This window comes from Pinus tabuliformis, chromosome 7 (assembly GCF_031772625.1).
Source record: "Pinus tabuliformis cultivar Carrire ecotype Pingquan chromosome 7, CPIR1, whole genome shotgun sequence".
In the NCBI taxonomy this organism is placed as follows: domain Eukaryota; kingdom Viridiplantae; phylum Streptophyta; class Pinopsida; order Pinales; family Pinaceae; genus Pinus; species Pinus tabuliformis.
Genome location: NC_142293.1, coordinates 410,657,882 through 410,683,459, shown reverse-complemented (window position 1 = coordinate 410,683,459; position 25,578 = coordinate 410,657,882). Strand labels below are relative to the sequence as shown.

The 25,578-nt window shown below is 33.6% G+C and overlaps 1 protein-coding gene across 1 annotated transcript; it reads right to left on the bottom strand.

Moving 5' to 3' along the window:
- Positions 1 to 255: 255 nt before the first annotated feature.
- On the bottom strand, positions 256 to 603 carry LOC149247696 (uncharacterized). Its single transcript, XM_089445009.1, has one exon. The coding sequence runs from the start codon at positions 601 to 603 to the stop codon at positions 256 to 258; it is 348 nt and encodes a 115-aa protein (XP_089301135.1).
- Between the last annotated feature and the right edge of the window lie 24,975 nt (positions 604 to 25,578).

Sequence of the window (25,578 nt, the reverse complement as noted above, 5' to 3'; positions counted from 1 at the left end):
TCCCGAGGGGGACTCCATGGGGGTCGATCCTTCCTTCTGCACCTCTGGTTCTTGATTGTCTTCTATCACTGAGCTTAACTGAGCGAATTTGTTTCTTTGCTCTTCCATGTTAGAGGTTTGGTTTCTAGGGGCTGCCTAAGGGCCTATGCCATTTGTATTACCTGTTCGAGTGGTTTTATGGGCATTTTTGGACCTTTTAACCTGAGTCCATCCTTCTTCCTTTCCTTTCTCCATTTCACTATTCTTTGGGCAGTTTCAAGCAAAATGCCCATAAACCTGACATTTCCTGCATTTAAACGGAAGCTGCTCATAATCCAGCCTTTGAACATGAGTCCAACTACCAACCCTGATCTTTACTGCCTCGGGCAAGCCAACCTCCAGATCAACTTCAACGCATATTCTAGCACAGTCATATTGATCTTTGTTATTTGCTCGGTCGATGAACTTGCCCAATGTGTTTCCAATATGCTTTAGGGACTCCCAATTCCAACAATGCACTGGCAGATTAGGTAGCCTCACCCACACAGGAACGACTGTAGGAACGTCAACTGATGGATAAAAATCTGGTGTCCACTTGTTGAGGTATAAACCCTGAGGACCCATGAAGTAAGGACCGTTACGGAATATTAGATCCTTATCTTCCTTGTCTGAGAATTCAAACATAAAGAAACCCTTCCCTAGAAAATACGAGGTGACGCCCTTTTTGATCAACGGAGCCCAATTCCTGGCGACCTAGATCTCTATAGATTTATGGGAGGGCCAGAGGCTCGTGAACTGACCAACCAATGCTCTCTCAGCCAGAGAAAGGGCTACCTGGATCGAACCCTCAGGGGGAGCGAGATCTCAGGGATGTCATCCAAACGTTTCACGAACTTCGCAGCCTCCGAATCTTTCTTCTTCGGCAGGGATTCCAGGAGTTTGAGAAAAGCTTCAGCATCAGAAGGGGGAGGGGGAGGGGACGGCTCCATTATAGCAGCGTTCAGCTATCAAATCCGGACCCCTCAAGTCATCTCAGAAGAAAAGCGGAAAGGAGCCCAGCAGCTCAAGCGGATACTCAGAACGCCGCACAGGGACCAGGGCGCCGCTCAGGGAAACTCCACGCAGCAGGAGGACCGGAACGCAGGCCCCAGGAGGCTGCAGAGCACGCCGAAGCAATCAGAGCCGAGCCAAAGGGGTGCAGGGTGGCGGCTAGGTTAGCAGTCGCAGTAGCACAACCTAAAAAATCACTAATAGGTAACATTAATACAATTAAATATTTTTAATTTTTCAAATGTATTTTGTGTTGTTCAAGAATACTCCAAATTGCATGTATTTCAAATGGTAAGAGGTAGGCTTTGTGTGCCTCAAATAAATGCACATCGGAGATGTTTGGGAACAAGGTGATGGACTAAGAAAAATCAAACTTTCATTAACATTTTTTATACCCCTCTATATTTTTTCCTTAACTTTGAGCTCTTTTTTTAATACCTTCCATTATAAAAATCCTTTACCCCTATATATCCCCAAATATATTAAGTTAATTTTCCCTCAATATATATCCCCTGATATGAACCCACGTGATATGGTATTGCTCCCCCAGTGAATCCCCTGTGTTTTAGAGTGAAAAATATTTAATAATTTTGGTAGATCTTGAGTTAAGTTGGATCTATGTTGGTTTAATTCCCCCTTTAAATAGGCTATAATCCACATGAATGCCATGAGTCAATATCATGGGCGAATACCATCAAGTTATTTTTCTTTTAACATATTGTTTATTAATTTTATTTTATTTTGACCTATTAAAATTTCTTTCAAATAGGTTTATTTTTATTTTATTTTCACTAAGTTAAAAAATAAATAATTTTATTAAAAAAATAAAAAATAAAAACATTATATTAAAGAATATTATATTAATTTTTAAAATAAAATAATACATTTAAACTATTATATTCAAAATCTATAGTAAAAAAATTGTGGATGCTAAATTGACAAATTTACTTTATTCTTATTTTATTTTATAATTTTATTTTATCTTACTTTTCTATTTTTTGTTTTATGTAATTTGACTATGTCAAAATGTTAAACAACACATGACATTACAACATCTCTACCGTATTGGCCTAGACATTGCCTGTAGACACAACAAGAATTCTTAAATATCTCTATTCAACTCAAATATATGATCATCAAATCCAAGAACACTAGTTACTTTGTGTATGACAATAACACATCAAAAGAAGTTAATTCATCTTTGAATACAGGCTTCTTTGATTCATAATTTATTCAAAGACTATTTAGGATGAATCACATATAAGTTTAAAAGTCACAATTTTTTGAACCGGTTATTTTATTACCAAGACAAAGATTTGTTCACAAAAATGGATAGTCTAGTGTGAACAAATAAATCCAATAGAAATACAATAATTAAGACAATATATAAATAATAATAATAATAATAATAATAAAATAAAATATTCCAACAAAAATGAAAAAAAATAATATTTTATTAGTTGAAATGTAGAAAACATAAAATATATATATATAAATTAATAAAAATAAAAAGATCAAAAACAATGACTTAACATCAAAAACACAAATTTTAAAACTAATAAATATATAATTCTAAATTGAATAAAAATATAAAAAAAATAGAAGAATAAAAAAGAAAATCGATATTATTTATTTATAATAATAAATAAAATTATATATATATTATGAATAAATTAAAATTATTGTTATATATTATTTCTTTCTTTATTTACATCCACGAACAAGATCAATAGATATAAATGATTTATTAATTTATGAAATAAAAACAAATTTATAAATTAAACTTGATATATAATTTCTCATGAAAATAAAAGATTATATATTAAACCAAGAATTAAATGAATTCAAAGAATAAGCTATCACTAACTAAAAATTAAATGAAAAAGAAGCCAAATGAAAAATACGTAAATCTATGAAAGAATAAAAATGCCTATATATAAGTCGTAGAACTAACCACATTTCATGAAAAAGCATAAAACTAATGAAGGTCAAGAATAAAAGAATATAGTATAAAACGAAGAACCAAGACAAATATATTATATATCTAATAAATAAATAAATAAAAATAGCCCTAAATTAAATAGAACATGAAAAAACATAAAACTAATGAAGGTCAGGAATAAAAGAATATAATATAAAAAGAAGAACCAAGACAAATATAATATATATCTAATAAATAAATAAATAAAAATAGCCCTAAATTAAATAGAAAAAGGAACCAACAATAAAATGATTAAGGTTAAGAAAATGAAGGAAAAGGAAAGAAGAAAAAGGAAAAAATTGATGTCTAAAAATAAGAGACGAGATTTAGGAATAAATGACTGAGATCCAATAAGTGTTTATTTTCTATTTAGCATTTTTGTTTAGCGTATTAGACTTTTTTTTTTCTAATTTTGATTGCCTCTCTCAACTTACATGATGGAAATGATCAATCTTGACAATGACTTGGGAATCCTCAATATAAATGTGGTGCTTTATCTTCTCGGCATGTTCGACCAAAGTTGAGGAGCGAGTCCTAGAATGTTTTACTCCAGTTGCATGCTCTTATATATTTGGATTTACAGAATGATTGATTTCTCTAATATATGGGGGCCCACACGAACATGAGACCAAATACACACCTTTCATGTTTCTAGGTTCCACAGGGTATTTTACAGATCTAAAGGAGTCGTGAATGGTGTTAATGGATCTAAAGGTGGAAGAAACATTGTGTTTCCTAAGATTCTAAGCAATCTTGTCAGAAATCCCTTCGATAAAGGGAAGTTGAACAATGGAAACCAATTTTCGAGGCTCCTTCCTTATCTTTGAATCTTTTCTCACCTTTAAAAAAACTATGATACCTTGGGATATATTATAGCCATTCATTTCAAAAAAATTGAGGAGATGAGTTTTCTCACTCTCCAGGTGACTCTCATCAGAAACCTTTAAAGCGCATGTAGCTAAAGTGTTAAGAACACCCAATTTTTGGGTTGGATTCAACCTTTATCACATACTTTTTATGGAACTACTATGTTGATAAAATAATTGACAAAGGATGGAAACCCTATTTTGATGTTGTGAATAAACATAAATCAACAAATTTTTGGTTATGGGAAGAAAAGAAAATCAAATGTATTATTCAAGTTAACTTATACGGAAGTATAGATGTGAAGTTTGGCGTTGCAATATTTCTTGAGAAACTTCGAGGAATATCGATAAAATTCATAAGCATTTTATAATCTAGAATCCTAAAATTTAATGCAATATAACCTACCCAGCCCTCTTCTTGGAGGTTGAGAGTCTATCCATTGAGAGCAACACTATCATTAAGTACCTAATGTACAAGAATAAGAAAATTAACATGAAACATAAGTGGTTTCCTAATATTACTTAAAATTCTAATAAAAGTCATTTGAAACTTAAGAGAGTGGGGCATAAAAATGCCAATTCTTTATTAACCATTTGAAAACAAAAAAAAATATTTGTACAAAATACAGATATCATTTAAAGAAAAAATATAACTAATTTTAAAAAAAGTTGTGACATGCCTAAAAATTGGTGAATAAGAAAGTTAAATTACTGTAAAGAGGTTATTAACTCTAACTTAAAAATTTAAAAATATCTTTCTACTACCGTTAACTAAAAAAAGTCAACACCTCTGAAGAAAAATAAATTCTCATAGTAAAAAGTGTGTGCAAAACAAAACCTAAAACAACATTAAAAAAACATTTTATATAATCATTTTAATACCAAGAATCTAGAATCTAGTGTATGGAAATATTTTCTCTTATACCATCTCAATTTCAAAATATTTATGATTTATTATTTTTCAAGCTTGATAACTTATAAAACCCAAAAACAAAAGATAATTCCGCTTCCATATTTTCATCGGTTAAAACAAATAACTTAACTCCTTATCTCAATTTCAAAATATTTATGATTTATGAAACCAAAAACAAAAGATAATTCCGCTTCCATATTTTCATCGGTTAAAACAAATAACTTAACTCCTTATCTCAATTTCAAAATATTTATGATTTATTATTTTTCATACTGGTTGACTTATAAAACCCAAAAAAATATAAGATAGTTTCGCTTCAATATTTTTATCAATTAAAACAAATAACTTCAATCCTTAGAATTAAGTTCCAATAAATCAAATTTTGTCTCTGCACACTGTAATTATCATCATCAATAGTAAAACGCGAGTGGAGTGGAATATAAATATAGTACACTATATTGTAATCATTTTTTAGATTATTAAACAAATACTAGAATAATTGTTTGGAATAATGAAAAACTCTTTTTTAAATATTAAAAAATACTAGAATAATTGTTTGGAATAATGAAAAACTTTTTTTTAGAATATTAAACAAATACTAGAATAATTGTTTGGAATAATGAAAAACTCTAGAATAATTAGAAATATTTTAAATTCACTATAATAGTATTGGAGAGTAATGATTTAATATTATTCGAGCCTATCAAATAAATAGATAAGATAATACTAGTAAATTTAATAAAATTATAAATGTGTTTGAATTTAGATATGTGATTTGAATATATGAATGTATTGGAGTATTTGGAGGAAGTTTTTTATTCATTGAATTATTGTGTAATTTATCTCTTTTATATATTTTGGAGTTGTATTCCATGGCAATATAATGTATATATTGTGTACTATGATTTATGATGATAATCTAAGGATTGGTACAAAATATTTAATATAAAAAAAACACTCGTTAAGATTAAGAAATTGAAAGAAGAAAATAAGCATTGTTAAAATTAAGAAAAACAAATATCTTGGATGAAGAGACTACCAAAAGTATTAGAAAAAAAAATCAAGAAGGTTGAAGACACTTGACATAAAAGACATCAAATTAGAAATGCAATCTAGAATTTAAGAAAATGTAAGAATTTGATGGATGATATCATATTACAACTTCAAAAGGAAATATAAAGAGAAGATTTTAATTCACTAGAAAATGTTATAATCACATGAAGGATAGAGAATGTTATTATCTATAAAATTGAGATTCATTATATGTTGTATAGAATGAAGGAAAACAATCACATGTAAAACCATATTGACATCCTATTAAGTCCCTATACTACTAGTGTAACCCCTTATTGTTATTAGTACAGCCCCCTTATTATATTGTTGTGCCCATGTAGTCCCCATATTGTTATTATTGTGCCCCATAAAAGCCCACTATTGTTATTTTTGTGCCATTACATTATTATTGTTATGTCGACTCTGATTATATTATGACCCCTTAGACTCCTATATATAGAAATGAGGTCTTGTCATTTGTATCATCCAAGAATTGTTCATTTGTGTAATATAAAGGAGGTTTCCCCCTCGAAGAGGCTTATTTCTAAGGCGTTGATCTATCTTTTCTATCTTTTTGTGAGCTAGTTTCATAACATTTGGTATTAGAGCTTTGGATTCTAGGGTTTCACTCCTCCAAACAGGTCATCATGGAATTTTCACTATAACTTTTTCACTACAAAGTTTCAGAAGATAAAAAAAACACCCATTTGAGCCGAAATCATTCTGAACCTTGGTTCCGAATTTCAGATCTTGTCACGCTATATTTAAGAAGATATGATCTAAGGAAGTTAGGGTTTTTGCAAGCTCCAAAATTCAATCTCAAACAGGTCATCATAGAATTTTCGCTATAATTTTTTTTCTATGAAGGTTCAGACTCTGAAATTAAAACCCATTTGAGCCACAATCGTGGTGCAGCTCGAACCCAAATTTCAGATCTTGTTTCGCTATAGTTCATAGATACAATTCTATACATTTAGGGTTTTTGTAGGCTCCTGAATTACATCCCAAATAGGAGACCTGGGGAAGATCGTCATAACTCGCGCTCAGAGCATCTGATTCAAAGTTTGTAAAAAGTGACAAAAATAAGATGGACTATATTTTGTTGGGTATCAGTTTCAGAACCTAAGGTCGAAACAGTGACACGTGTCACGTCCTACAAATTCCCTCTACTGAACCAGTCTATAATTAGGTCATCGCGAGAGATTGGACATAACTCTTTCTTTGGGAATCCAATTACGATCAGACTTATGGGGTTATAAAGAGGACTCAGAGGGTTACTATAGGATGCAATTTCAGAACTTGGAGATCTGAAATTACAAAGTTATAGTCGTTTCAATATCTATCTCCTAAAATCAAGAAAAGGCGATATGAGGAAGTTTGATGGCAAGGATCTGGTAAATTGGATGCTACATATGGAGCAATATTTTGATCTACATGAGGTGAAACTGTTACAAAAGGTACGTATTGCATCTTCATATTTAGAACCAAATTAATTGTTATGGTATAAAGGGCTCTGTTCTCGTAAACCACTTGTTACGTGGTCAATTTTCATGGAGGAAATGATAGCACATTATGAGGATACAAAGAGAAACACCTTCTTTAGCCAATTGATAAATCTCAAGCAAAAGTGTTCAATGGCAGAGAACATTGAGGACTTTCAAAAATTAAATATAAGGGAAAATGATATTCCAGAGAAGCAGATGATTGATGTCTCCATAGGGACTTTAAAGGATGACATTCAACATGAGGTTCGTCTTTGGGAACCTGATTCATTGGAGAGGGCATTCAAGTTGGCAAGAAAAGTGGAAAGCAAAATTATGGCAACAAGGAAGTCTACCCCTCACAACTATAAAGATGGAAGTATTGTTTCTCCTAGCCTTCCAAAACCTACAAGGTTGACACCACAAAAATTGGAAGAAAAAAGAGCAAAATGGCTTTGTTACAATTGTGATAACAAAGACACTAAATTTCATAAGTGTGTTGAGAAGAAATTATTTTACATAGATTATGAAGAGGAGGAATAAAAGGATCAAGAAATATCAAAAGAAGAGGATATACACCAGGAACCAACCCCAGAGAAAGAAGAAATGAATCCAACCATATCTTGTAAGGCATTGGCAAGAATTACCACTCCTAAAACTCTCAAGATAGAAGGACATATCAAGAAGAAAAAGGTTCAAGAAGTGAAATATCACATCGAGAAAGAAGAAATGAATCCGACCATATCTTGTAATGCATTGGTTGGAATTACCACTCCTCAAACTATGAAAGGACATATCAAGAAGAAAAATGTTCAAGAAGTGAAAGATCACATCGAGCATCAAGAAATGAATCCGACCATATCTTGTAATGCATTGGAATAAATTACCACTCAAACTCTCAAGATAGAAGGACATGTCAAGAAGAAAAAGGTTCAAGCAGTGAAAGATCAAATCGAGCATCAACAACAAGTTCTCCAAATTTTAAAGGATAACATCAATTTGGTGTAGAATCGAATGAAACAAGAGGCAAATCAACATCACAGTGAAAGAAGTTTTGATGTAGGCGATTGGGTATTTTTACAGCTACATCTCAAGCAAGATATTTTCGAGAAGGAAATGTTGGCAATTCTACATGCACTTAAGAAATGGCAACCTTACCTAATGGGAAGACACTTCAAGGTAAAAATGGAGCATGATAGTCTGAAATACTTTTTAGAAAAAAAATTATCTTTAGAAGAACAAAAAAAATGGGTCACAAATATGTTGGGTTATGACTTTGAAATCATCTACAAAAAGGGAAGCAAAATGTTGTTGTAGATGCACTCTCAAGAAAGGATGGGTATGTGGAAGCATTTTTTGTGCTATTTATATTATCCAACCAGATTGGATAAAAAAGCAAGGGATGAATGGAAGAAGGACGAAGAAGTGTGGCCACTCATTCAAAAGTTGCAGAAAATCCCAATCCAAAAAATATTGCTAAAACTTGATGAGGAAGGAAAAATCATATTCGAACCTAGAGCAGTCACAGAAACAAGAACCCAATAGCTACGAAATCGATCAATTTCAAAGTATCTCATCAAGGGGAAGAACTTACCTATTGAAGATTCGACATGGGAGGACAAGAATTTTATATAAAAGCATCAAGAACTACTCAAGCGTTGAGGACAACACTTTTTGAAGGAGAGGGGTATGTTAGGTCCCTATACTATTAGGGTAACCCCTTATTGTTATTAGTACAACCCCCTTATTATATTTTTACCCCATGTAGTCCCCATATTGTTATTATTGTGCCCCATAGAAGCCCACTATTGTTATTATTGTGCCCTTACATTATTATTGTTATGTCGACTTTGATTATATTATGACCCCTTAGACTCCCATATATAGAAAGGAGGCCATGTCATTTGTATCATCCAAGAATTTTTCATTTGTGTAATGTAAAGGAGGTTGCCCCCTCGAAGAGGTCTATTTCTAAGGCGTTGATCTATCTTTTCTATCTTTTTCTAAACTGGTTTCATAACACACCCTCATTACTAGTATTTTTTTTCTAGAAAGACAAGATTGACATCAACATTACCCAGAAGAAAAAGATGGGATACTCAACAATATTCATGACATAAGACATCACATGACCATTACTTAATAAGATATTATCAATGATGAAAAAACTTCAACAAGTTGGAGAAATTAGACACATCAACAACACATGGAATCATATGAAAGAAAACTATGCAACAACCAAATATCAAGAATTAAAAAAATATAATTAAATTTGGATGAATAGATCATCATCACTAGTAGCAAAAGAACAAATATAAAAAATATTATTAGTTGCCTTCACTAATGTTAACCATTGACTACAAAGTTTGAAGACAGGTATTTTTTAAGGAGAGTACTATGACATGACCTCACAAAAAAGCATATACGAATATTAAAAGCATATATAAATGTAGTTTTATATATGAGTACGAAAAAGTTATATGTGTAAATATGTATAGATAGAGATAATGTATCATTATAAAAGAGAAACATGTGATCCAAATATATGAATATATTGAAATATTTAGAAGAAATTATTTTATTCTTTAAAAAAATGTTATGCAACTCATTTTTTAAATTTATTTTAAAATTAGGCTTCATATTTACATATTTTGTACCTCGTATATATTTTTATTTATAATAATAATCTAAAAATTCAACACATAACAATAAAATAATGAAAATTATTGTAAAATATTGATTTCGTATACCAACAAAAATTATTATGCAATTCATTTTCTAAATTTATTTTAGAGTTAGCTCCATATTTACATATTTTTACCTTGTAAGTACTTTTATTTATAATAACAATCTAAAAATTCAACACAAAACAACAAAATAATGAAAATTATTGTAAAATATTGGTCTCGTATACCAATAAGCTTGTTAAAATAGAGTCTAATTGTGGCTATTAATGAAAATTATTGTAAAATATTGGTATCTTATTCCAATAAGCTTGTTACAATAGAGTCTAATTGTGGCTCTTAATTATTAAGTCCTTCTTAATATCTTCCAGTAATTGAATTGTGGAACTTATTCCTTCTCAAAACATGACCCACTTAAAGGTCACTAAATTACTTCTTAAAGAGTACGCAGGAAATTCACTCTATCCTCTAAATATATTAATCTATTATATGTTATACTATTACTAAAAATAAAATAGGAACCAACCTGCTAATATAATATTTTCATCGTATATCCCTCGGCTTACCATAATTCTACAACCAATTTATCAAAATGTCTTGTGTTGTGTAGGTAGATCTTATAAATATCATCCATTGGGCTTCATAATTATTGGATATTTTATATTGTCTGCATTATCTAAGCAAAGTACATTGAAATATCATTACAAATCATGTGAAGTATTATGAACCTGGAATATTCAACCACACAATCATTATATGGAGAAATCATAAAGCATGCAATAAAGTAGACGATTGGTTTTTACATCACCATTCCAATGCAATTTGTTTCGTGCTGATTATATTTTTCAAAATGGACCTGATCATATTATTAATAAGTCTAATATGTAGTGTCGCTGGTTAATATATGTTTATTATACACAAAGTAATTGGTAGCAGAAGTTATAGTTAATTATTAAAACTTGTGATTTGTAAAGTTCTATTTTGTAGGCGATATTATAATAATTTAGATTTTCTTCAATTTTTGAATTTAGTTTTCTATTTCAAAATATTAAAACAAATAGAATTGTTAAAGTTTTTAAATAGGAAGATTTTTATAGTTGAATTCACAAACTTAAGATTCAAAAATGTTTAGTTAAAACAATGAAATTTCCATTTTGCATTAAAATCATTTATAACAAAAAATCATCAATTGGCTTTTGTTTTCTCTCTATATTTTTAAAAAACTAATGCATCTACAAATGCTTATATGTATTTATTTTGCATTATTTGACAAATTGATATTTCAAGACCTTATATGACTCCTACACAAGTTGCCCATAAAATCAAACTAGCTATTAAAAGTAGGTAAAAATGTTTACAAGAAAAACATTTAGTATCATAAAATCAAGCTAGCTATTAAAGGTAGGTAAAAATGTTTGAAAGAAAAACATTATGTAATATAAAAGGAACACATAATTAATTATAAAAAAGCATGTTGACTTAGGGGCATACCGAAGAGCTATAAAGATTTATAATGGAGGGATATTATTTTTTCTTATCAATACATTATAATATTTTGAAATATGTTGTTAGTAAATGAATAGTTAAGTTTTAGGCATTTTATATTTTTATATATATATATAAAAAATAAAAAATAAAAAATAAAAAAAGAAGAAGAAGAAGAAATATTATAGGTATTGTAAGACTTTAAGTTATTAATAGATTACATGGGCAATAAATGTAAAATTGAGACTATAATATCAGTGCCAATTATAAATCAATTAAAGAAGGTAAAAAACAATTTCGGTGATTTTTTTTTCATATATATATATATATATATATATATATATATATCTCACAAATGTTGATCATCAGTCTAAAGAAGTATTATTGTAGGAAGAGAGTCAAATGCAGCTAGGGTTTAGAGGAAGAACTTAGATTTCATTTTCAAAAATATCTCTATATTGATATAGGAAGTGATAGAATATCATAAATTTGTTTGTTGGATTCTTTTGAGATTATTGCAATAGTATTGGAGTCCTGGTAGTAATGCTTAAAAGAGATTTTGTTAAAAATATCCCATTATAATTCAGAAATATTTTATTTAAGTAGTGACACAATAATTTTAGATGTTTTTCTAATATTAAATAGATTATATATGTCAATATTATATATAAAGGTGAATTTATATATAAAATGATTTCATATTTAAAATGTAAATATATATTATATTAAACAACAAAAAAAATTTATAAAATAAAATTGTGATTGTTAAAATTTCTCAAAGATTTGAGTAAATTTTGTAAATTATTTTTAAAAGTTACATATTAACTAAAAGTTAAACACGAGTGATGCAGGAGCATCCGGACATCTCAGTGAAAAAAAATTAGAGAAAGAAGACACGTGGACAACCACATGGACAACCAGGCCAACCTTGAACAAGATTCGATTAATGAACTAATTTCAGTTAAAAATTCAGTTAAAACTGAATGTATGTATAATAAGATATTGAGAATTCATTAGTGAATCAAGAAAGAGAGGAGAAAACCCTGTCCCTGTGAGAGAGGGCAAAAATGTAGTTGCTGGAGAAATCTTGATTAAGGCTGAGATGCCTTAAATTGTAACCAAGTTTGTAAATAATGAAAAATGCGTCTTTGTGAATTTATAAGGAAACACGTCTTTGTGTATTTTGTTTTTTGTTTGAATTGTTTCACCCGCATTTGGCAGACAAATTAGACCTGCTTGTGTCTGCGCTCCAATACATGATGAATGAATATACAGGTATTGAAGAGAATTTATCTGATGAGCAGAGAGTCTGGGTAACGCATACAGATCCATCTCTGAGGGTTGGTGAATTTAGCCGAAGCTGAATTCATTAGAATGCAATCTTCTACTCGTTATGCGTCTTCTCATGCCTTCATGAATTACAGAGGAGGTACGATCAGTCCAAGAGGTTTTATATCTGCATTCCTTATGGCGGCAAGGTCCCCCCCTGAAAAGGACTCGGGCTGTGGATGTTTCTCCTTCTGAGGAAGGAAACATTAGCAAGCGGGAAAGATCGAACCTCCCAGCGAGAACGAGAAGGGAAGTGTTTATTTGGTGGGAATTGGCCCGCGATCCAGAGAAGCTACTGTTGTCAGACTCAAAGGCAGTGACCCATTAGTGTTTGGAAGAAGCAGCAGCAAGAATCTGCAGCTGAAGTAACAACATTTTTGCGTCGAAGTTTTTCCGTTGGGCTAAGTTGAAGCTTGGCAGGAAGCACAACCCCCTCGCGTGGAATTTGTTCGTGGATTTGCTGGGCAAAGAAAAGTTGTTTGACATGATGTGGGACTGCGTTAAGATAATGAAGACCGAGAGCATCGTGTCCATGGAAACCATTTCCTCTATGTTTGGGAATTATGCGCAGGCCGATAAGATTGAGGAGACGAGGATGTCGTTCGATGTGCTGGAGTAGTATGGATGTTGGAAGGTGGTCGTTGCGCTAAATTGTTTTCTTAGGTTGGTAGAAAGATTAAAGATTTGTTGGAGGCGCTCTCAAGAAGGTGAGAAGCGATTTTGAAAGGCTTCATGGACCCATAACCCACAGGCTTCAAGATGATTTTATTGGGGAAATGGGATTTTGGCTCACCCTAGAATCTCGTCCTCATCAATGAGTATGACACACTTACCTAGAAATGAAATTTTCATAAATATTGAAATTTGATGTGTATTATTTTCATAAATAATAAGATTTGATGTGTGTATTATTATTATTATTATCTAATCATTGGTGTATGAGACCCCCTTGTTTGTGGGACAAGGGACCCACCTCCATGTAGTGATTTGATTGCTAAGTCTACAAAGGCATACATACTCTACCCCCCTTTGGTTTTGAACTTGTGACCTCTTAGGAGGAAACACATGCTCTTAACCATTAGGCCCACTCAATTTGTATTGTTTTTCATAAATATTGAGATTTGATGTGTGTACTATTATGACACTTGGTGGCATATAGATTTTTTTTATTTTTTGTTTTTAAAATAAATTTTATTTCTGACAAATTCTATTTATAACTCTATAAAATTAGTCATTTCATCTATATAAGCCAATTAAAAAATAGAAATTCAGATTTCAAAAATTATTTTTAATTTTAAAACTATTGAGTTTAATAGTTATTTTTTCCAAAATTTTAATAAACTTAAAATAAATAAATAAATAAATTCAGAATTAATCAAAAATCAAACCATTTTGACTATAAAATGATTATGATATAACTTGCATATAGGAATGTACAATAATGGTGTTGCCTCTTTGATCCCATTATGCTTACTAGAGGTAATTGTGAAACTAAGCATAATCTTAATTAAATAACCCAGTAATCCATTTAACATACAAAACCACCACTTGTAAATTGATTTTAATATTTTTACGTTCTCCCTTTTCTTGGAAAGAGTAGAGATATATTAGGAACTAAGAGGAGTGTGTTGACACCTTCAAACTTGGACGAAAGGAAAACTTATAGGATATCATGTAGTAATAAAAATGAGTCTAAGCCTAATGATCCCAAAGAATGTGAAGATCCTAAATAATTATGTATAGAACCATAATTTTGGTACTGAATGGAAGGTACCTATATCACCAAATTTGAATGTTCTTATGGAATTTTGTACAAACCATGCCTACATATGTATGATAGGCATTTTTCTTTTTTAAATTTGTGTGGAAATTTTTTTATTTCCTTTCAAACTAAGATTTACGTGGATATGTTGGTGATTTTATGCGACTCTTTTACTAGGAAGACCAAACCATAGGTAAAAGTACACTCTTCTCTGAGAGACAAGTGATATCATTCTTTACAAAATGAGTAGAGAGTACATACAAAAAAACTAGCAATATTTCCCTAGAGATAAAACTATTTGGTTTAGACACAAAATGAGCAAGAACATAATTAATAAGTCTAAGAGTTTGAATATGAAACAACCAATTGAATTGGTTCATTTGTGTGGTCGAGAGTGCTATCAACTAGTGAGGGGATGCCCAAATGATGCTTGATGTACCTCAGACATTGATCATTGCCCCATAGGTTCCTATGGAGGTACTCTAGGGAGCATATAATGTTAGCCCTATCTTCAGTGCAATCTAGTAGAATTCTTCTAGGGAACTTTAGATGTCAAGTGGACCCTAGATTAGGAATTGAATCAACTAGGTTCACTAAAACTTCAATGTATAATAGCAATTGTTAATGAGAGGTCACTCCCTTTCCAAGCGGGTTAGTTCCTCCTATATTGGCTCCAAGGTGAGGTCTCAGAATTGGTTAGCAGACTTTTGAAGCTTGTAGTGTGCATGTGTATGTCACCAAGAAGCATGTTCTTAATAGTAAGTGGCCCCTCAATGGACATGTTCTCATTGAAGGGGCATGACACCAAACCAACCATTGAAATGATGAGAGACAAAGGATAGGGTGGAAATATGGGCATTGTCTACAGAAAAGGAATCCATGAAGAAAAGGGGCGAGGACATGTAACCAGGGGAATAGAATGAAGAGGTGAAATGGGAGAAGAGGAGCTATCAACCATCCATGGGAGAATAAAAATTTCATGAAGAAGGATGAGAGTGGATGATGAACTATCTATGGAAAGGAACACCAAAGGTCAAGCACTACTATGAGAAGGGGGAAATGAAAGAACATAAAAATTAAGAAGCGAGAAGAAGAAAAAATTGTAGGGGTGAAGAGATGTTAGAGAGAAAGGAAAGGAAAATAGAATGAATCCCAAAAATAAGAATTGAAGGAGATAATGAGAGAAAACCTAAGAAATATGGATTGGAGGGTGACACGAGTAAAAGAATGTTGTAGAGGGAGAAGATGACCAAGCTATCACCACCTACTACTAGCTAAGAATTCCAACCTGTATGTTGAGAGGATGGATTCAGGAACAGAAACAACAATATTAGGATTTCCATCCATGTAACTAAATAGAAAATAGCTAAATAGGGTTGAAACCACTGTCATATTATGCAGACGAGATGCCAACAACTAGTGATGTCTTGACCGAGGTTCACTAAGGTGAGTTGGCTAGAGCCCTTCATGGAGGGGGCTCAAAACAAAATCTTGAGATATAAACCATAGGGCAAGGTTGATATCAATGGATAGTACATGAGCTTGCACTAGAGAAAGCACCATGTTTATAAACAAATGGGTGAAAACTATTTTCTACATGGGGGAAAGACTATATTAACTGAGTTGTTACATCAAGAGACGTTTATTACTCACGGTATTGGGATTTAGGTTGGTGTGTACTACTCTCTTTAGGAGAGATGTGATTTTTGAAGTTGACATTAATACTATGGAGGGGGCATGTTGCCACCTCCCCTGGGAATTTGGCTAGGAGGGTAGTGGCATCCCATCCCTTCGCTTTTTACCAAAAGAAACCCCATCCAAGATATCCATATCCTTTTCAATCAACCACTTGAGGTCTTATTTTAGAGAGGATTAAGTCAAAAGGTTACAAGGGGACAAGGGGAGGAGAGCATGTCCAAGAAATCCATACAAGAATTTTTTACCATAAGATCCACCACTTTGTTTTCTATGCATCTAACATGGGAGGGAATGATGATTTAGAGTAGGCCCATGAAGGTTGGGGCCTAGGAAAGAGGATCATCTAATCTCTTTATTTTGGATACTCTATCGATAGGAGTGCCATTATGTATCTTACTAATCATTTTGATGATTATTAGTTAATTAAATTCCACAATGATTTTATGGTATCTTTGAGATCATGCAATTTCCAACCCAGTGATTAGACATGTGAGCTTTGTTGCATTATTGATGTTTAAACACATGGATCATGAATCAATATAGAGACGGGTGTCGTGATTGTCTCAGATGATACCACCAAAATTAGATAGACTTGAGTTGCATTTTGATGTTGCATAAAAGTCTATTTGAGGAAATCAAGGGGTGGAGGGGACAAAATGGATGGGATGGCAGATTGAAGGTGAGGGGGTAAGGAGAAAAGGGGGGAAGGGAGGTGGGAGAAAGATGGAAACTATGGAGGATCTGAACTTAATTTCTCTAATATTCTTAGTCAACAAGGGACCAAGAGGAAGCAAGGATCAACTCTTTCATATTAGTCAATATAGAGTTCCAAAGATAAGCTTTAAGCATGGAGGAACTTTTAAAGATTCTACAATTTCTCTCTTACTAGATTTCCCAGAGAAGGAACTGAGGGGTGAAAATCCATATGAAGTTAAGGATTGGGTTAGAAAAAATCCCTTTATGCCAATTGGATATTTTATTTGGGATATCGAGGAGATCTTAATCAGTGTAGGGAGAATTTGGTCTAGATTATCCAAAACCCCAAGTGCATAAGAGCAATTATTAAAGAGGTGTTCTATGTCCTTTGAGTGTTGTAAAAATAAAAACAATCTACATGGTCCTACATACTTCTTATTTGTAATATTATCCCAAGTTAATGCTTTGTTTTGAAACAATAGCCAAAGGAAAAAGGAAAATTTTGGCCATGAATACAACTTCCATATATTTATCCATGCTTCTTCAACTAGTAATAAGTGATGGCCTTCTTCTAATTGATAGGCTTCTTAGACAGTGACAATATCTTTCAATATGTATCCCCATTAGAGCTTATCTAGTTAAATAGATGTGGAAATATTTCAATGTTGAAGGAATCTCCAGAATTGCTACAATTTTTTTCCTCTTGCATGGGATGCCAAAATTTCAAGGGCTCCCATTGGCGCCATTGGGGTGATGGAGAATCATTGGATCAATAATTTGATTCTATGTTGTATCCATAAGATTTCATATTTTTATTCATATAATTAAGTTGTTTCTTTTCAATCAATGTAGGGAGTTGTTTCCAAGAGTCATCCCAGAATAGAGTGGAATTGCCATCCATAATTTCCTAAAATAAAGTGTACAAATTTCCCAGCTAAGGACCAAATGGAGGAGTCAATTTTTGAGGGGATTAGATAGACCATATTTTGTGTGGAATTTTGAGGGGTGTGTTTGAGATTCCAAATGAATTTCCAAAGGTTTTCTCCTCCTTAAACCCATTTCCACCAAAATTTTTCCCTTAAGACAATTTCCATGGTTGTGGGGTCACAAAATCCAAGGCCTCCTTTGAGCTTTGGATCACATAGTTTGTCCCATGCAACATGTTGTAGGTCATATAGATAACCCCTGGGTTGAGGAGAGGTCAATGCCTAGGACATCTCAGTCTCTCTTGAAGATAATTCAGTGTATCTCAAGAGATGAATATAAAATGATTTTAAATATGGTTCAATGTCCTTTCTCAAAGGTAGATTCAATATACACATGAACAATGTATCATTCCTGAGAATAAATGCTTTAGGTCTGTTGGCTGACACATAGAGAATGTGACTTAAATTTTGTCATTGCAGTAAGATGGGATGGAGAAGAATAAGGAAGGAATGTAGTGCAGAGGATTGGATAAACACATAATCCTATGCAACAAATCCCAGTAGAATCATGAAAGGATAAAAGGAATGAAGTGAAAAAATTATGGAGCCAATTTTAAGGATTTCATCTCAATGTCTCACAACTATTATCTACTATCACGCAACATAGGTAATCTACAAATCTCACAGGTAGCATCTTCTATCAGATAACATTAGTAAATCTGTAATTTTATAGGTATCTTCTTCTATAGCATAACATAAGTAAATCTTGGTTTTAAGAGTGAGTTCAACAACTATAATTACATAATTTCTGAAGAATAAAAACACATATGAAGTGAAATACAGAGGAAAAACACATACTACATATCCTAAATTCTTGGAATCACCAGAACTTCTTCATTGATCCTTAAGAGTGAAATACATGTCACATGGCCCAAACTTGTGAAAAATGCCAAAATAGTTATAGCTTTAGGGACAAGAAAATAGAACTCCTGGAACCAAAAAATCCAGAACCTCCAGAACCAGAAAATCCCGAACCCTTATAATGAGTTTTTCCTCCCTCTTTAAAGGGAGAGAGTCCAATCCATAGTTACAAAATATCTTCAAAGTGATGCTTATATGAATTTCCCATCTGTTTGAGCATGTGAATGGCCTAGTTGTACTGATGATTACATAACAGATCTGATTCTTTTCTTAAACATGAAAAAATTAAAAAGATATGAGAAACAGGAGGTGTCATGATCGACACAGTAAAATATCTACACATCGATTCTTGTAATTCCCTCTGATATGGCTACATCTCTTCCATAATATTACTCCATGGTTACCTTCTAATACACCTGTCACTTTATCCCTTTAACTGCTTGAATCCCCACTTCGGATATGGTCGTGATTTGATGTGGTGGCACTGGGAGGTGCTCTGTAACTTAGTTGCCGACCCATCCATATTTTATTACCTCAGTGATACACTATTGAGGCCCAATACATCCTATAATATTCACATAGTGCAACTTCAGAAACGTGAATCATCCTAACTTCCTTTAACATGACATTACAAAAATCCAAAGTTTCGATGCCTCAAGCCCTTATGTCTTTAGCTCCTTATTTTTCATATATCATAGAATCGCCACCTGTGACCACTAGTATAGAGATTGGGGGGTTGCAGTATCAGAGCCTTTGTCCATAGTAACTCCACTTGAAACAATAGTTACAAAATCATATCATCCTAATTCTCTTAGCCCCTTTTCTCTTAGCGCCCCTATTATTGTAATACCATGGGATCGCCGCTTGGGACCACAGGTATAATACTTGAGTGCTATAATATCGAAGACTTCCTTCATCATAACTTTATTTAGAAAAGTCTTATGAATTCACAAAGTTCCGCTGACTTCACCCCCTTTTGATTTTGGCCTCCTTATTGTTTCTCCCCTAGAACCAGGTTCCATGAACAACAACTTGGCGCTTGGGTGCTCAGGCCCTCAGGCTCATGTCAGGGGCCTATTTCCCTTTGTAATCGTGCTCTTCCCTTGGTTCTTTTCATTTCTTGTGACCATGTGAATCTCCTTGTCGAAGATCCTCTCATCGAAATTTCTCCAATTTGGAATTTAAAAAAGACTTCTGATGTTGCCTCCCTCTGATATTCTCTATAGAACTTAGGCACTCAACCCTCCCTATGCCCTTGGTTCTCTTGGCTTCCCATGAACGGTTGGAAATCATACATCGGAGCCCCTTCATCGGATCATAACTTTTTATAAAATAATTTAAATAAGGGGTTACGAACTCTCTTTCCTCCTAAATACAACCTTTGAGATGATGTCACAGTGAGGCCATCATCTCTACATGGCACCTCCTGAGTGGTGACACATGTCACCCATATTTTCCCCATTAGGCCCCCAAAAATGCCGAAACCAACTACAACATGCCCACCATATGGCCACGTCATGTTGACATCATCTACCATGTCTGCTTCTTGAGGCTAATCACCAACTTCCGTGTGTCTTCTTCATAAGAGAGAGGAAGCAGTCCCTCGATTCTTGGTTTTTCATGTGATTTCCTTTTTAATTATATTTTCCTCGCTAACTCGAGGCTCCTAAAGAATTGTAATTTTTAGGGAGTTATGAAACTCTGAGATTCTGAAAGTTCTAGGCTTCCAAAATTAGATCACTCTAAGGTTATGATATCGGGTCCTAGATACCTTCCTTCCCACTGCCTTCTCTGATATTCCATTTCAAGTCGGTCTTTGAATAGACCATTGAGGTCCCTTAGTTCTAACCTTTGATACCCTGATATGCATTTTGCTTCAATTTTCTGATATCGGGTCCCGATGGTCATCCTTCCTTTCTCATTTTGGCCTCCGAATTTTGGCATTTACTCTTGGCATTTCGACCTTTGAATTTTGGCACTTCCTCTTGGATTTCGGCTCCCTTCTAAATTTCGGCTTTGAAATTTTCTTTCCCTTTTGACTTCAGCCTCTGAATTTTAGCTCTCTCTCTCTCTCTATTGGTTTCGGCCTCTGATTTTCGAGTTTCCCTTTTCAGATCCCTTCTAAATTTCAAATCCTAAAATTTCGATTCTCCCTTTGATTTTGGCCTTCAATTTTTTACTCTCCTTGTTGGCTTTCCCTTAGTCAACCAAGAATTCACATGTCCTTCTTTGCACCAAGGATGAAAAATAGAACCATTTCACACAAATATAAGATGGTATGATAAGTGACAACATCGGCTCCAATTGGGGAGTATGTATTGCAAGTAATGCATGGAGAACCTGCAGACTATTAGCCTTCACCATTGGGCATGGAGTCAAAATATATTGAATCTATAAAACTAGAGAATCTCCATGGAACTTTATTTGTTGGGAGTCCTCTCCTCATAATACTTGAAATGTAGAAGTACAACTTCTAAAAATTGGAATTAAACACTCAAATAGTGAGCTTTTTTATGTAAATCTCCTACTTATGTCCAAGGCTCAATTCACCCAAGTGAAGTCAACCTTCTAATAATACAAGTTCAACATCTGAGCACTGGACCTTATGCCAATGTTCTCTAGAAAGTTAGCAATTAAAATAGGCATGCACCATTTGAAATTTTCAAGTAAAATATTTAATACATACCCCATAATTAAGGCTTGTTATTATCCAAGGAAAGATGTCATATAGTCAGCTACTGGATCATATAACTGATAAGAAATATTTATAGCCTCCTCCCTTTCTTGAATATTTTCTAGGCAGGAATGTTTCTACAAAAGGTAGCCACATACACTACTTTTCTCTTCAACTTTGGGCTCTTCTTGAAAAATTTGGTGCCGATAATCTTCTCCCCACTTGATGGTAAGAAAATACCTTTGAAAATATCAACAATCTCATCCTCCTCTAGATCATATTAATCATAAATCGAATAATCTTGATCAACTTTATTGCTAGCTTCTTGAACTTCAAGAAAAAAGGTAGGTATAAACATGGGCCAATAAAACTAATTGGCAGTTGCTAATGTATACTCATAAGAAGAGGCCATCTTTATTTTCTAGGAATTAGTTTCTTCTTGTGGTTATCTTAGGCATATGATAATACCTTGTTCTACATCTGAAGGATGTAAATCATAAACTGGAGCCTTTATGTTAACCCCATTGTCAACTTCCTCTTTTTTAGCAACTTCCCATGACTGGGATTGTTGTGGTTCTGCAACACCCAACTATCCATCTGAGTCATACAAATAATATAAAGGAGAACCATTAATTTCAAAAAAATACGATCTCTGAGGGTTTATTTGCAGCTTAACAATGTCTCCTTCTTCTTTTTCTTGATTTTTGGGTAGTGCTTCTTGATGGAAGCATATGTTTTCTTGGATTTGAGCTCCATAATATCTTCAACAACATCATTAGTCTTGGAAATATTTCAACATTAAAATATTCACAACAATCTTTAAATAGAGAAACTGGTGGATATAATCTTTTGTAAAAATCATTATATGCTATGTGAAAGCTCTTCAGAGAAGATATGTTTCCATGAGGTATTGTTTTGTACCAAACCCTAGCATCCATATCCAAATAATACATGAAAATTTTCATTTTGACATATTCATGAACAATACCTTGTTTCTCCATGTATTTATGAAAGTCCATAAGGTGTTAGTTCATAATTCAATTTGTGCTTCCATTGAATCTAGGAAAATAGGCAAACCATTCTTGAAATGGAGGACCATGATGGAGGTAACCAACGACGGAAGAAAAATCTAATGGGGAAAAATTGTTGGCTAAGAATGCAGGAAGATCCCTTTTGAAAACCCCTTTAGGTGAGAGATCACAAGGTCAAATTTATGGGGAGTTTTCTTTCAAGAAGTGTTAGAGTGAATATGAGGCCTTTTGAAAGCCAGGAATATCAAACGAAGTTTTAAATTGTGGAGTCGCCAAGGTGAGAGATCTTCAACCAACACTTACTTTTCTCACCTAACAAAATGAATGTATAAATTCCGTACCCAGGGCAAAATATTCTAATTCGATCCCTGAAAACATCACCAGAAGATGTTGTATATCCTAGAGATAACCCCTCGATTGAGGTGAGGTAAATGCCTAGAACATCTTAGTCTCTCTTGAAGATAATTCTATGTAGCTCAAGAGATGAATATAAAATTATTTTAAAGTTGGTTAAATTTCCTTTCTCAAAGGCAGATTCAGTATACACATGAACAATGTATCATTCCTGAGAATAAATGCTTCGGGTCTATTGGCTAATACACAGAGAATGAAACTAAAATTTTTTCATTACAGTAAGATGGGAAGGAGAAAAATAAGGAAGGAACTCGGTGCAGAGGGATGGACAAACACAGAATCTTATGCAACAAATCCTAGGAGAATCATGAAAGGACAAAAAGAATGATGTGTAGAAATTATGGAGCGCATTTTAAGGCTTTGATCTCAGTGTCTCACAGATACTATTGATCTGAATTTTGGGAAAAATTATTAATGCTATGCAAGCTCCCTCATTAGTATTAAAAAAATGTGTTTAGGATCATCTCATATTAACCAAAATGTGAGGAATTATGTGTCAAGTATTGAGTGTCTTTTATGAGAAATTTATGAGGTTAATTAGTTTTTTAAAACACATATACAACAAGTAAATTGTAGAGAATTAAAACACAACAACTCATAACACAAAGCTGATAAAGGAGTTCACCCCTCCTGGGCTACATCTCCTTAGACCTGCTTCAATGGTTAGGCCCTCTTTGTATTAATGGTCAATTCTCTGATTACATGAACCTGCAGTGCTCCAATGGATTTGAAACCTACTCCATTGGATTCAAAAGACCCAAAACCCCCAAAAATGACTATCCAAGCTCTGCAATTAGACTTCAGTTGATCTATGCTTGACCTCCTCTCCTGGTGGCCCTAGGCTTCCTTAAACTTCAACGTAGAAAACTCACATACATAAGTGACTTTCTACCTTTGGAACCTATTCCATTATGTTCAGAGCATCCAAATCATCTAGGAATGACTCTTTTGAGCCAAAATTGGTTGAAATATGCAAACGTTATGGTCTCTTCTATTTTCCCTAGGAAAACTCCACCAAATCTGGAGAAACTCCACTTAACCCCACCAAATTTGGAGCAATATCGGATTTTTCATACCTTCTAAAACCATCGACAACTATTAGCTAGCACCCTCCACATCAGAACTAGGTCGTATGGCACCCATGGAACCTGGGCTGGTCCCCTTGGGCTAGCCCCTTACCTCCAAACCTTCGACACTTAAAATTAAATAAAACCTCAAATGCATAGTTGTTAAGTTAAATGATTGTGGCATACCGGTGGAGCATGGGGCTTGTGCAGGTGAGGTCATGGGTTCAACTTCGCTGGCCTCACAAATAACATTTTACCCGACCTTTGGGAGGGCACGTGGCGGCCTCCAGGCTTGCCATGTGTCAGTGTCTCATTGGTCCACCTCAAATGTCATTGATGAATAACATGTCTACACTTGTCACAATGCGACTGGGCCACCTTTCGAAATATTATAGGAATATTTCAAGGAATATTCTTTTTTTCTAACTAGGCTCTACGGATGCAATCAACATCCCAGTTAGCCTTGTACCCACAATTTTACATGTTTGACAAAACAGAAAGAAATCTCTATATTTCTCGTACGAGCTCTGTTTTGAGTGAAACAAGTTGTGTTGTGATCATATCATTGAGATGGACGCATTTGTTTAGGTTTTGATCGATTCTGAGCACTTTGATTTTTAAGCAAATTTTTGCCCCTAATCCTGATTCTAATCACTCCTTCCCACTGACAGGATTTTGGACCCACAAAAGCTGGTTAGTTGATGAGAGTTGAATACTCTTCTCCTTCCCAAGTTTATCAATTGATTCTACTTGGAAAAATCTCCATGACAACCACTTGGGTTCACTGACATGCCTTGCCTTGCAATGGCTTGGCACTTCAACCAATGTTCTCCTTTTTTCTGGTGACTCAATCCAACACTTTTTTGTTGCTTGCTGATTAAACACCCTTTTGTACCAAAGTGATCCCTCAGTGATTGGAAAGTTGATTGATGGCCTTCCCACTGAGAATCATGTTCCGCCTTTGCAACACATGGATTCAATGCAAGTTTCTTCTTGGAAACCACTTTTCCTAGTTAAGCCCATCTGAGTGAACTACAACAATGAGTTCCAATATCAGTAATAACAAGAAAATAAATGACCATTATTTTACCTCCACGGTTCCAAATTCCACATTTGGAAGAATGCATTCGCCATCTCTTTTGCTTCTTAGCGTCAACACATCAAATGGTCTACAATGGCTACAATTTTTTTGTCCACTTTAACTTCTTGATTCCATCATCCTCCAGTATTCACATGCTGCTCATGTCATTATTTGAGAATGAAGGCTAATCATGAGCCTCTTTCTCAAGCGTGGACCTTCCAAAATCCTACAACATCTTGTCACAAGAAACATCATTAACCTTGAAAAACACTCATGCAAGAATATAACTTGATGACCTCTTCCTTTTGCTTCTTCAAAGCAACAAATGTCACATCATGCGAACATCGCCATGTACTCTTACATATTGGTGTATAAACCATAGACTAAACACAAGTCGACAAAATATGCTTCTTCAAACAACTGACTTTCAGTTCAAGCAAAAGCATGTACAACAACTTGATGATTTACAACAAGAATTCCACATTCT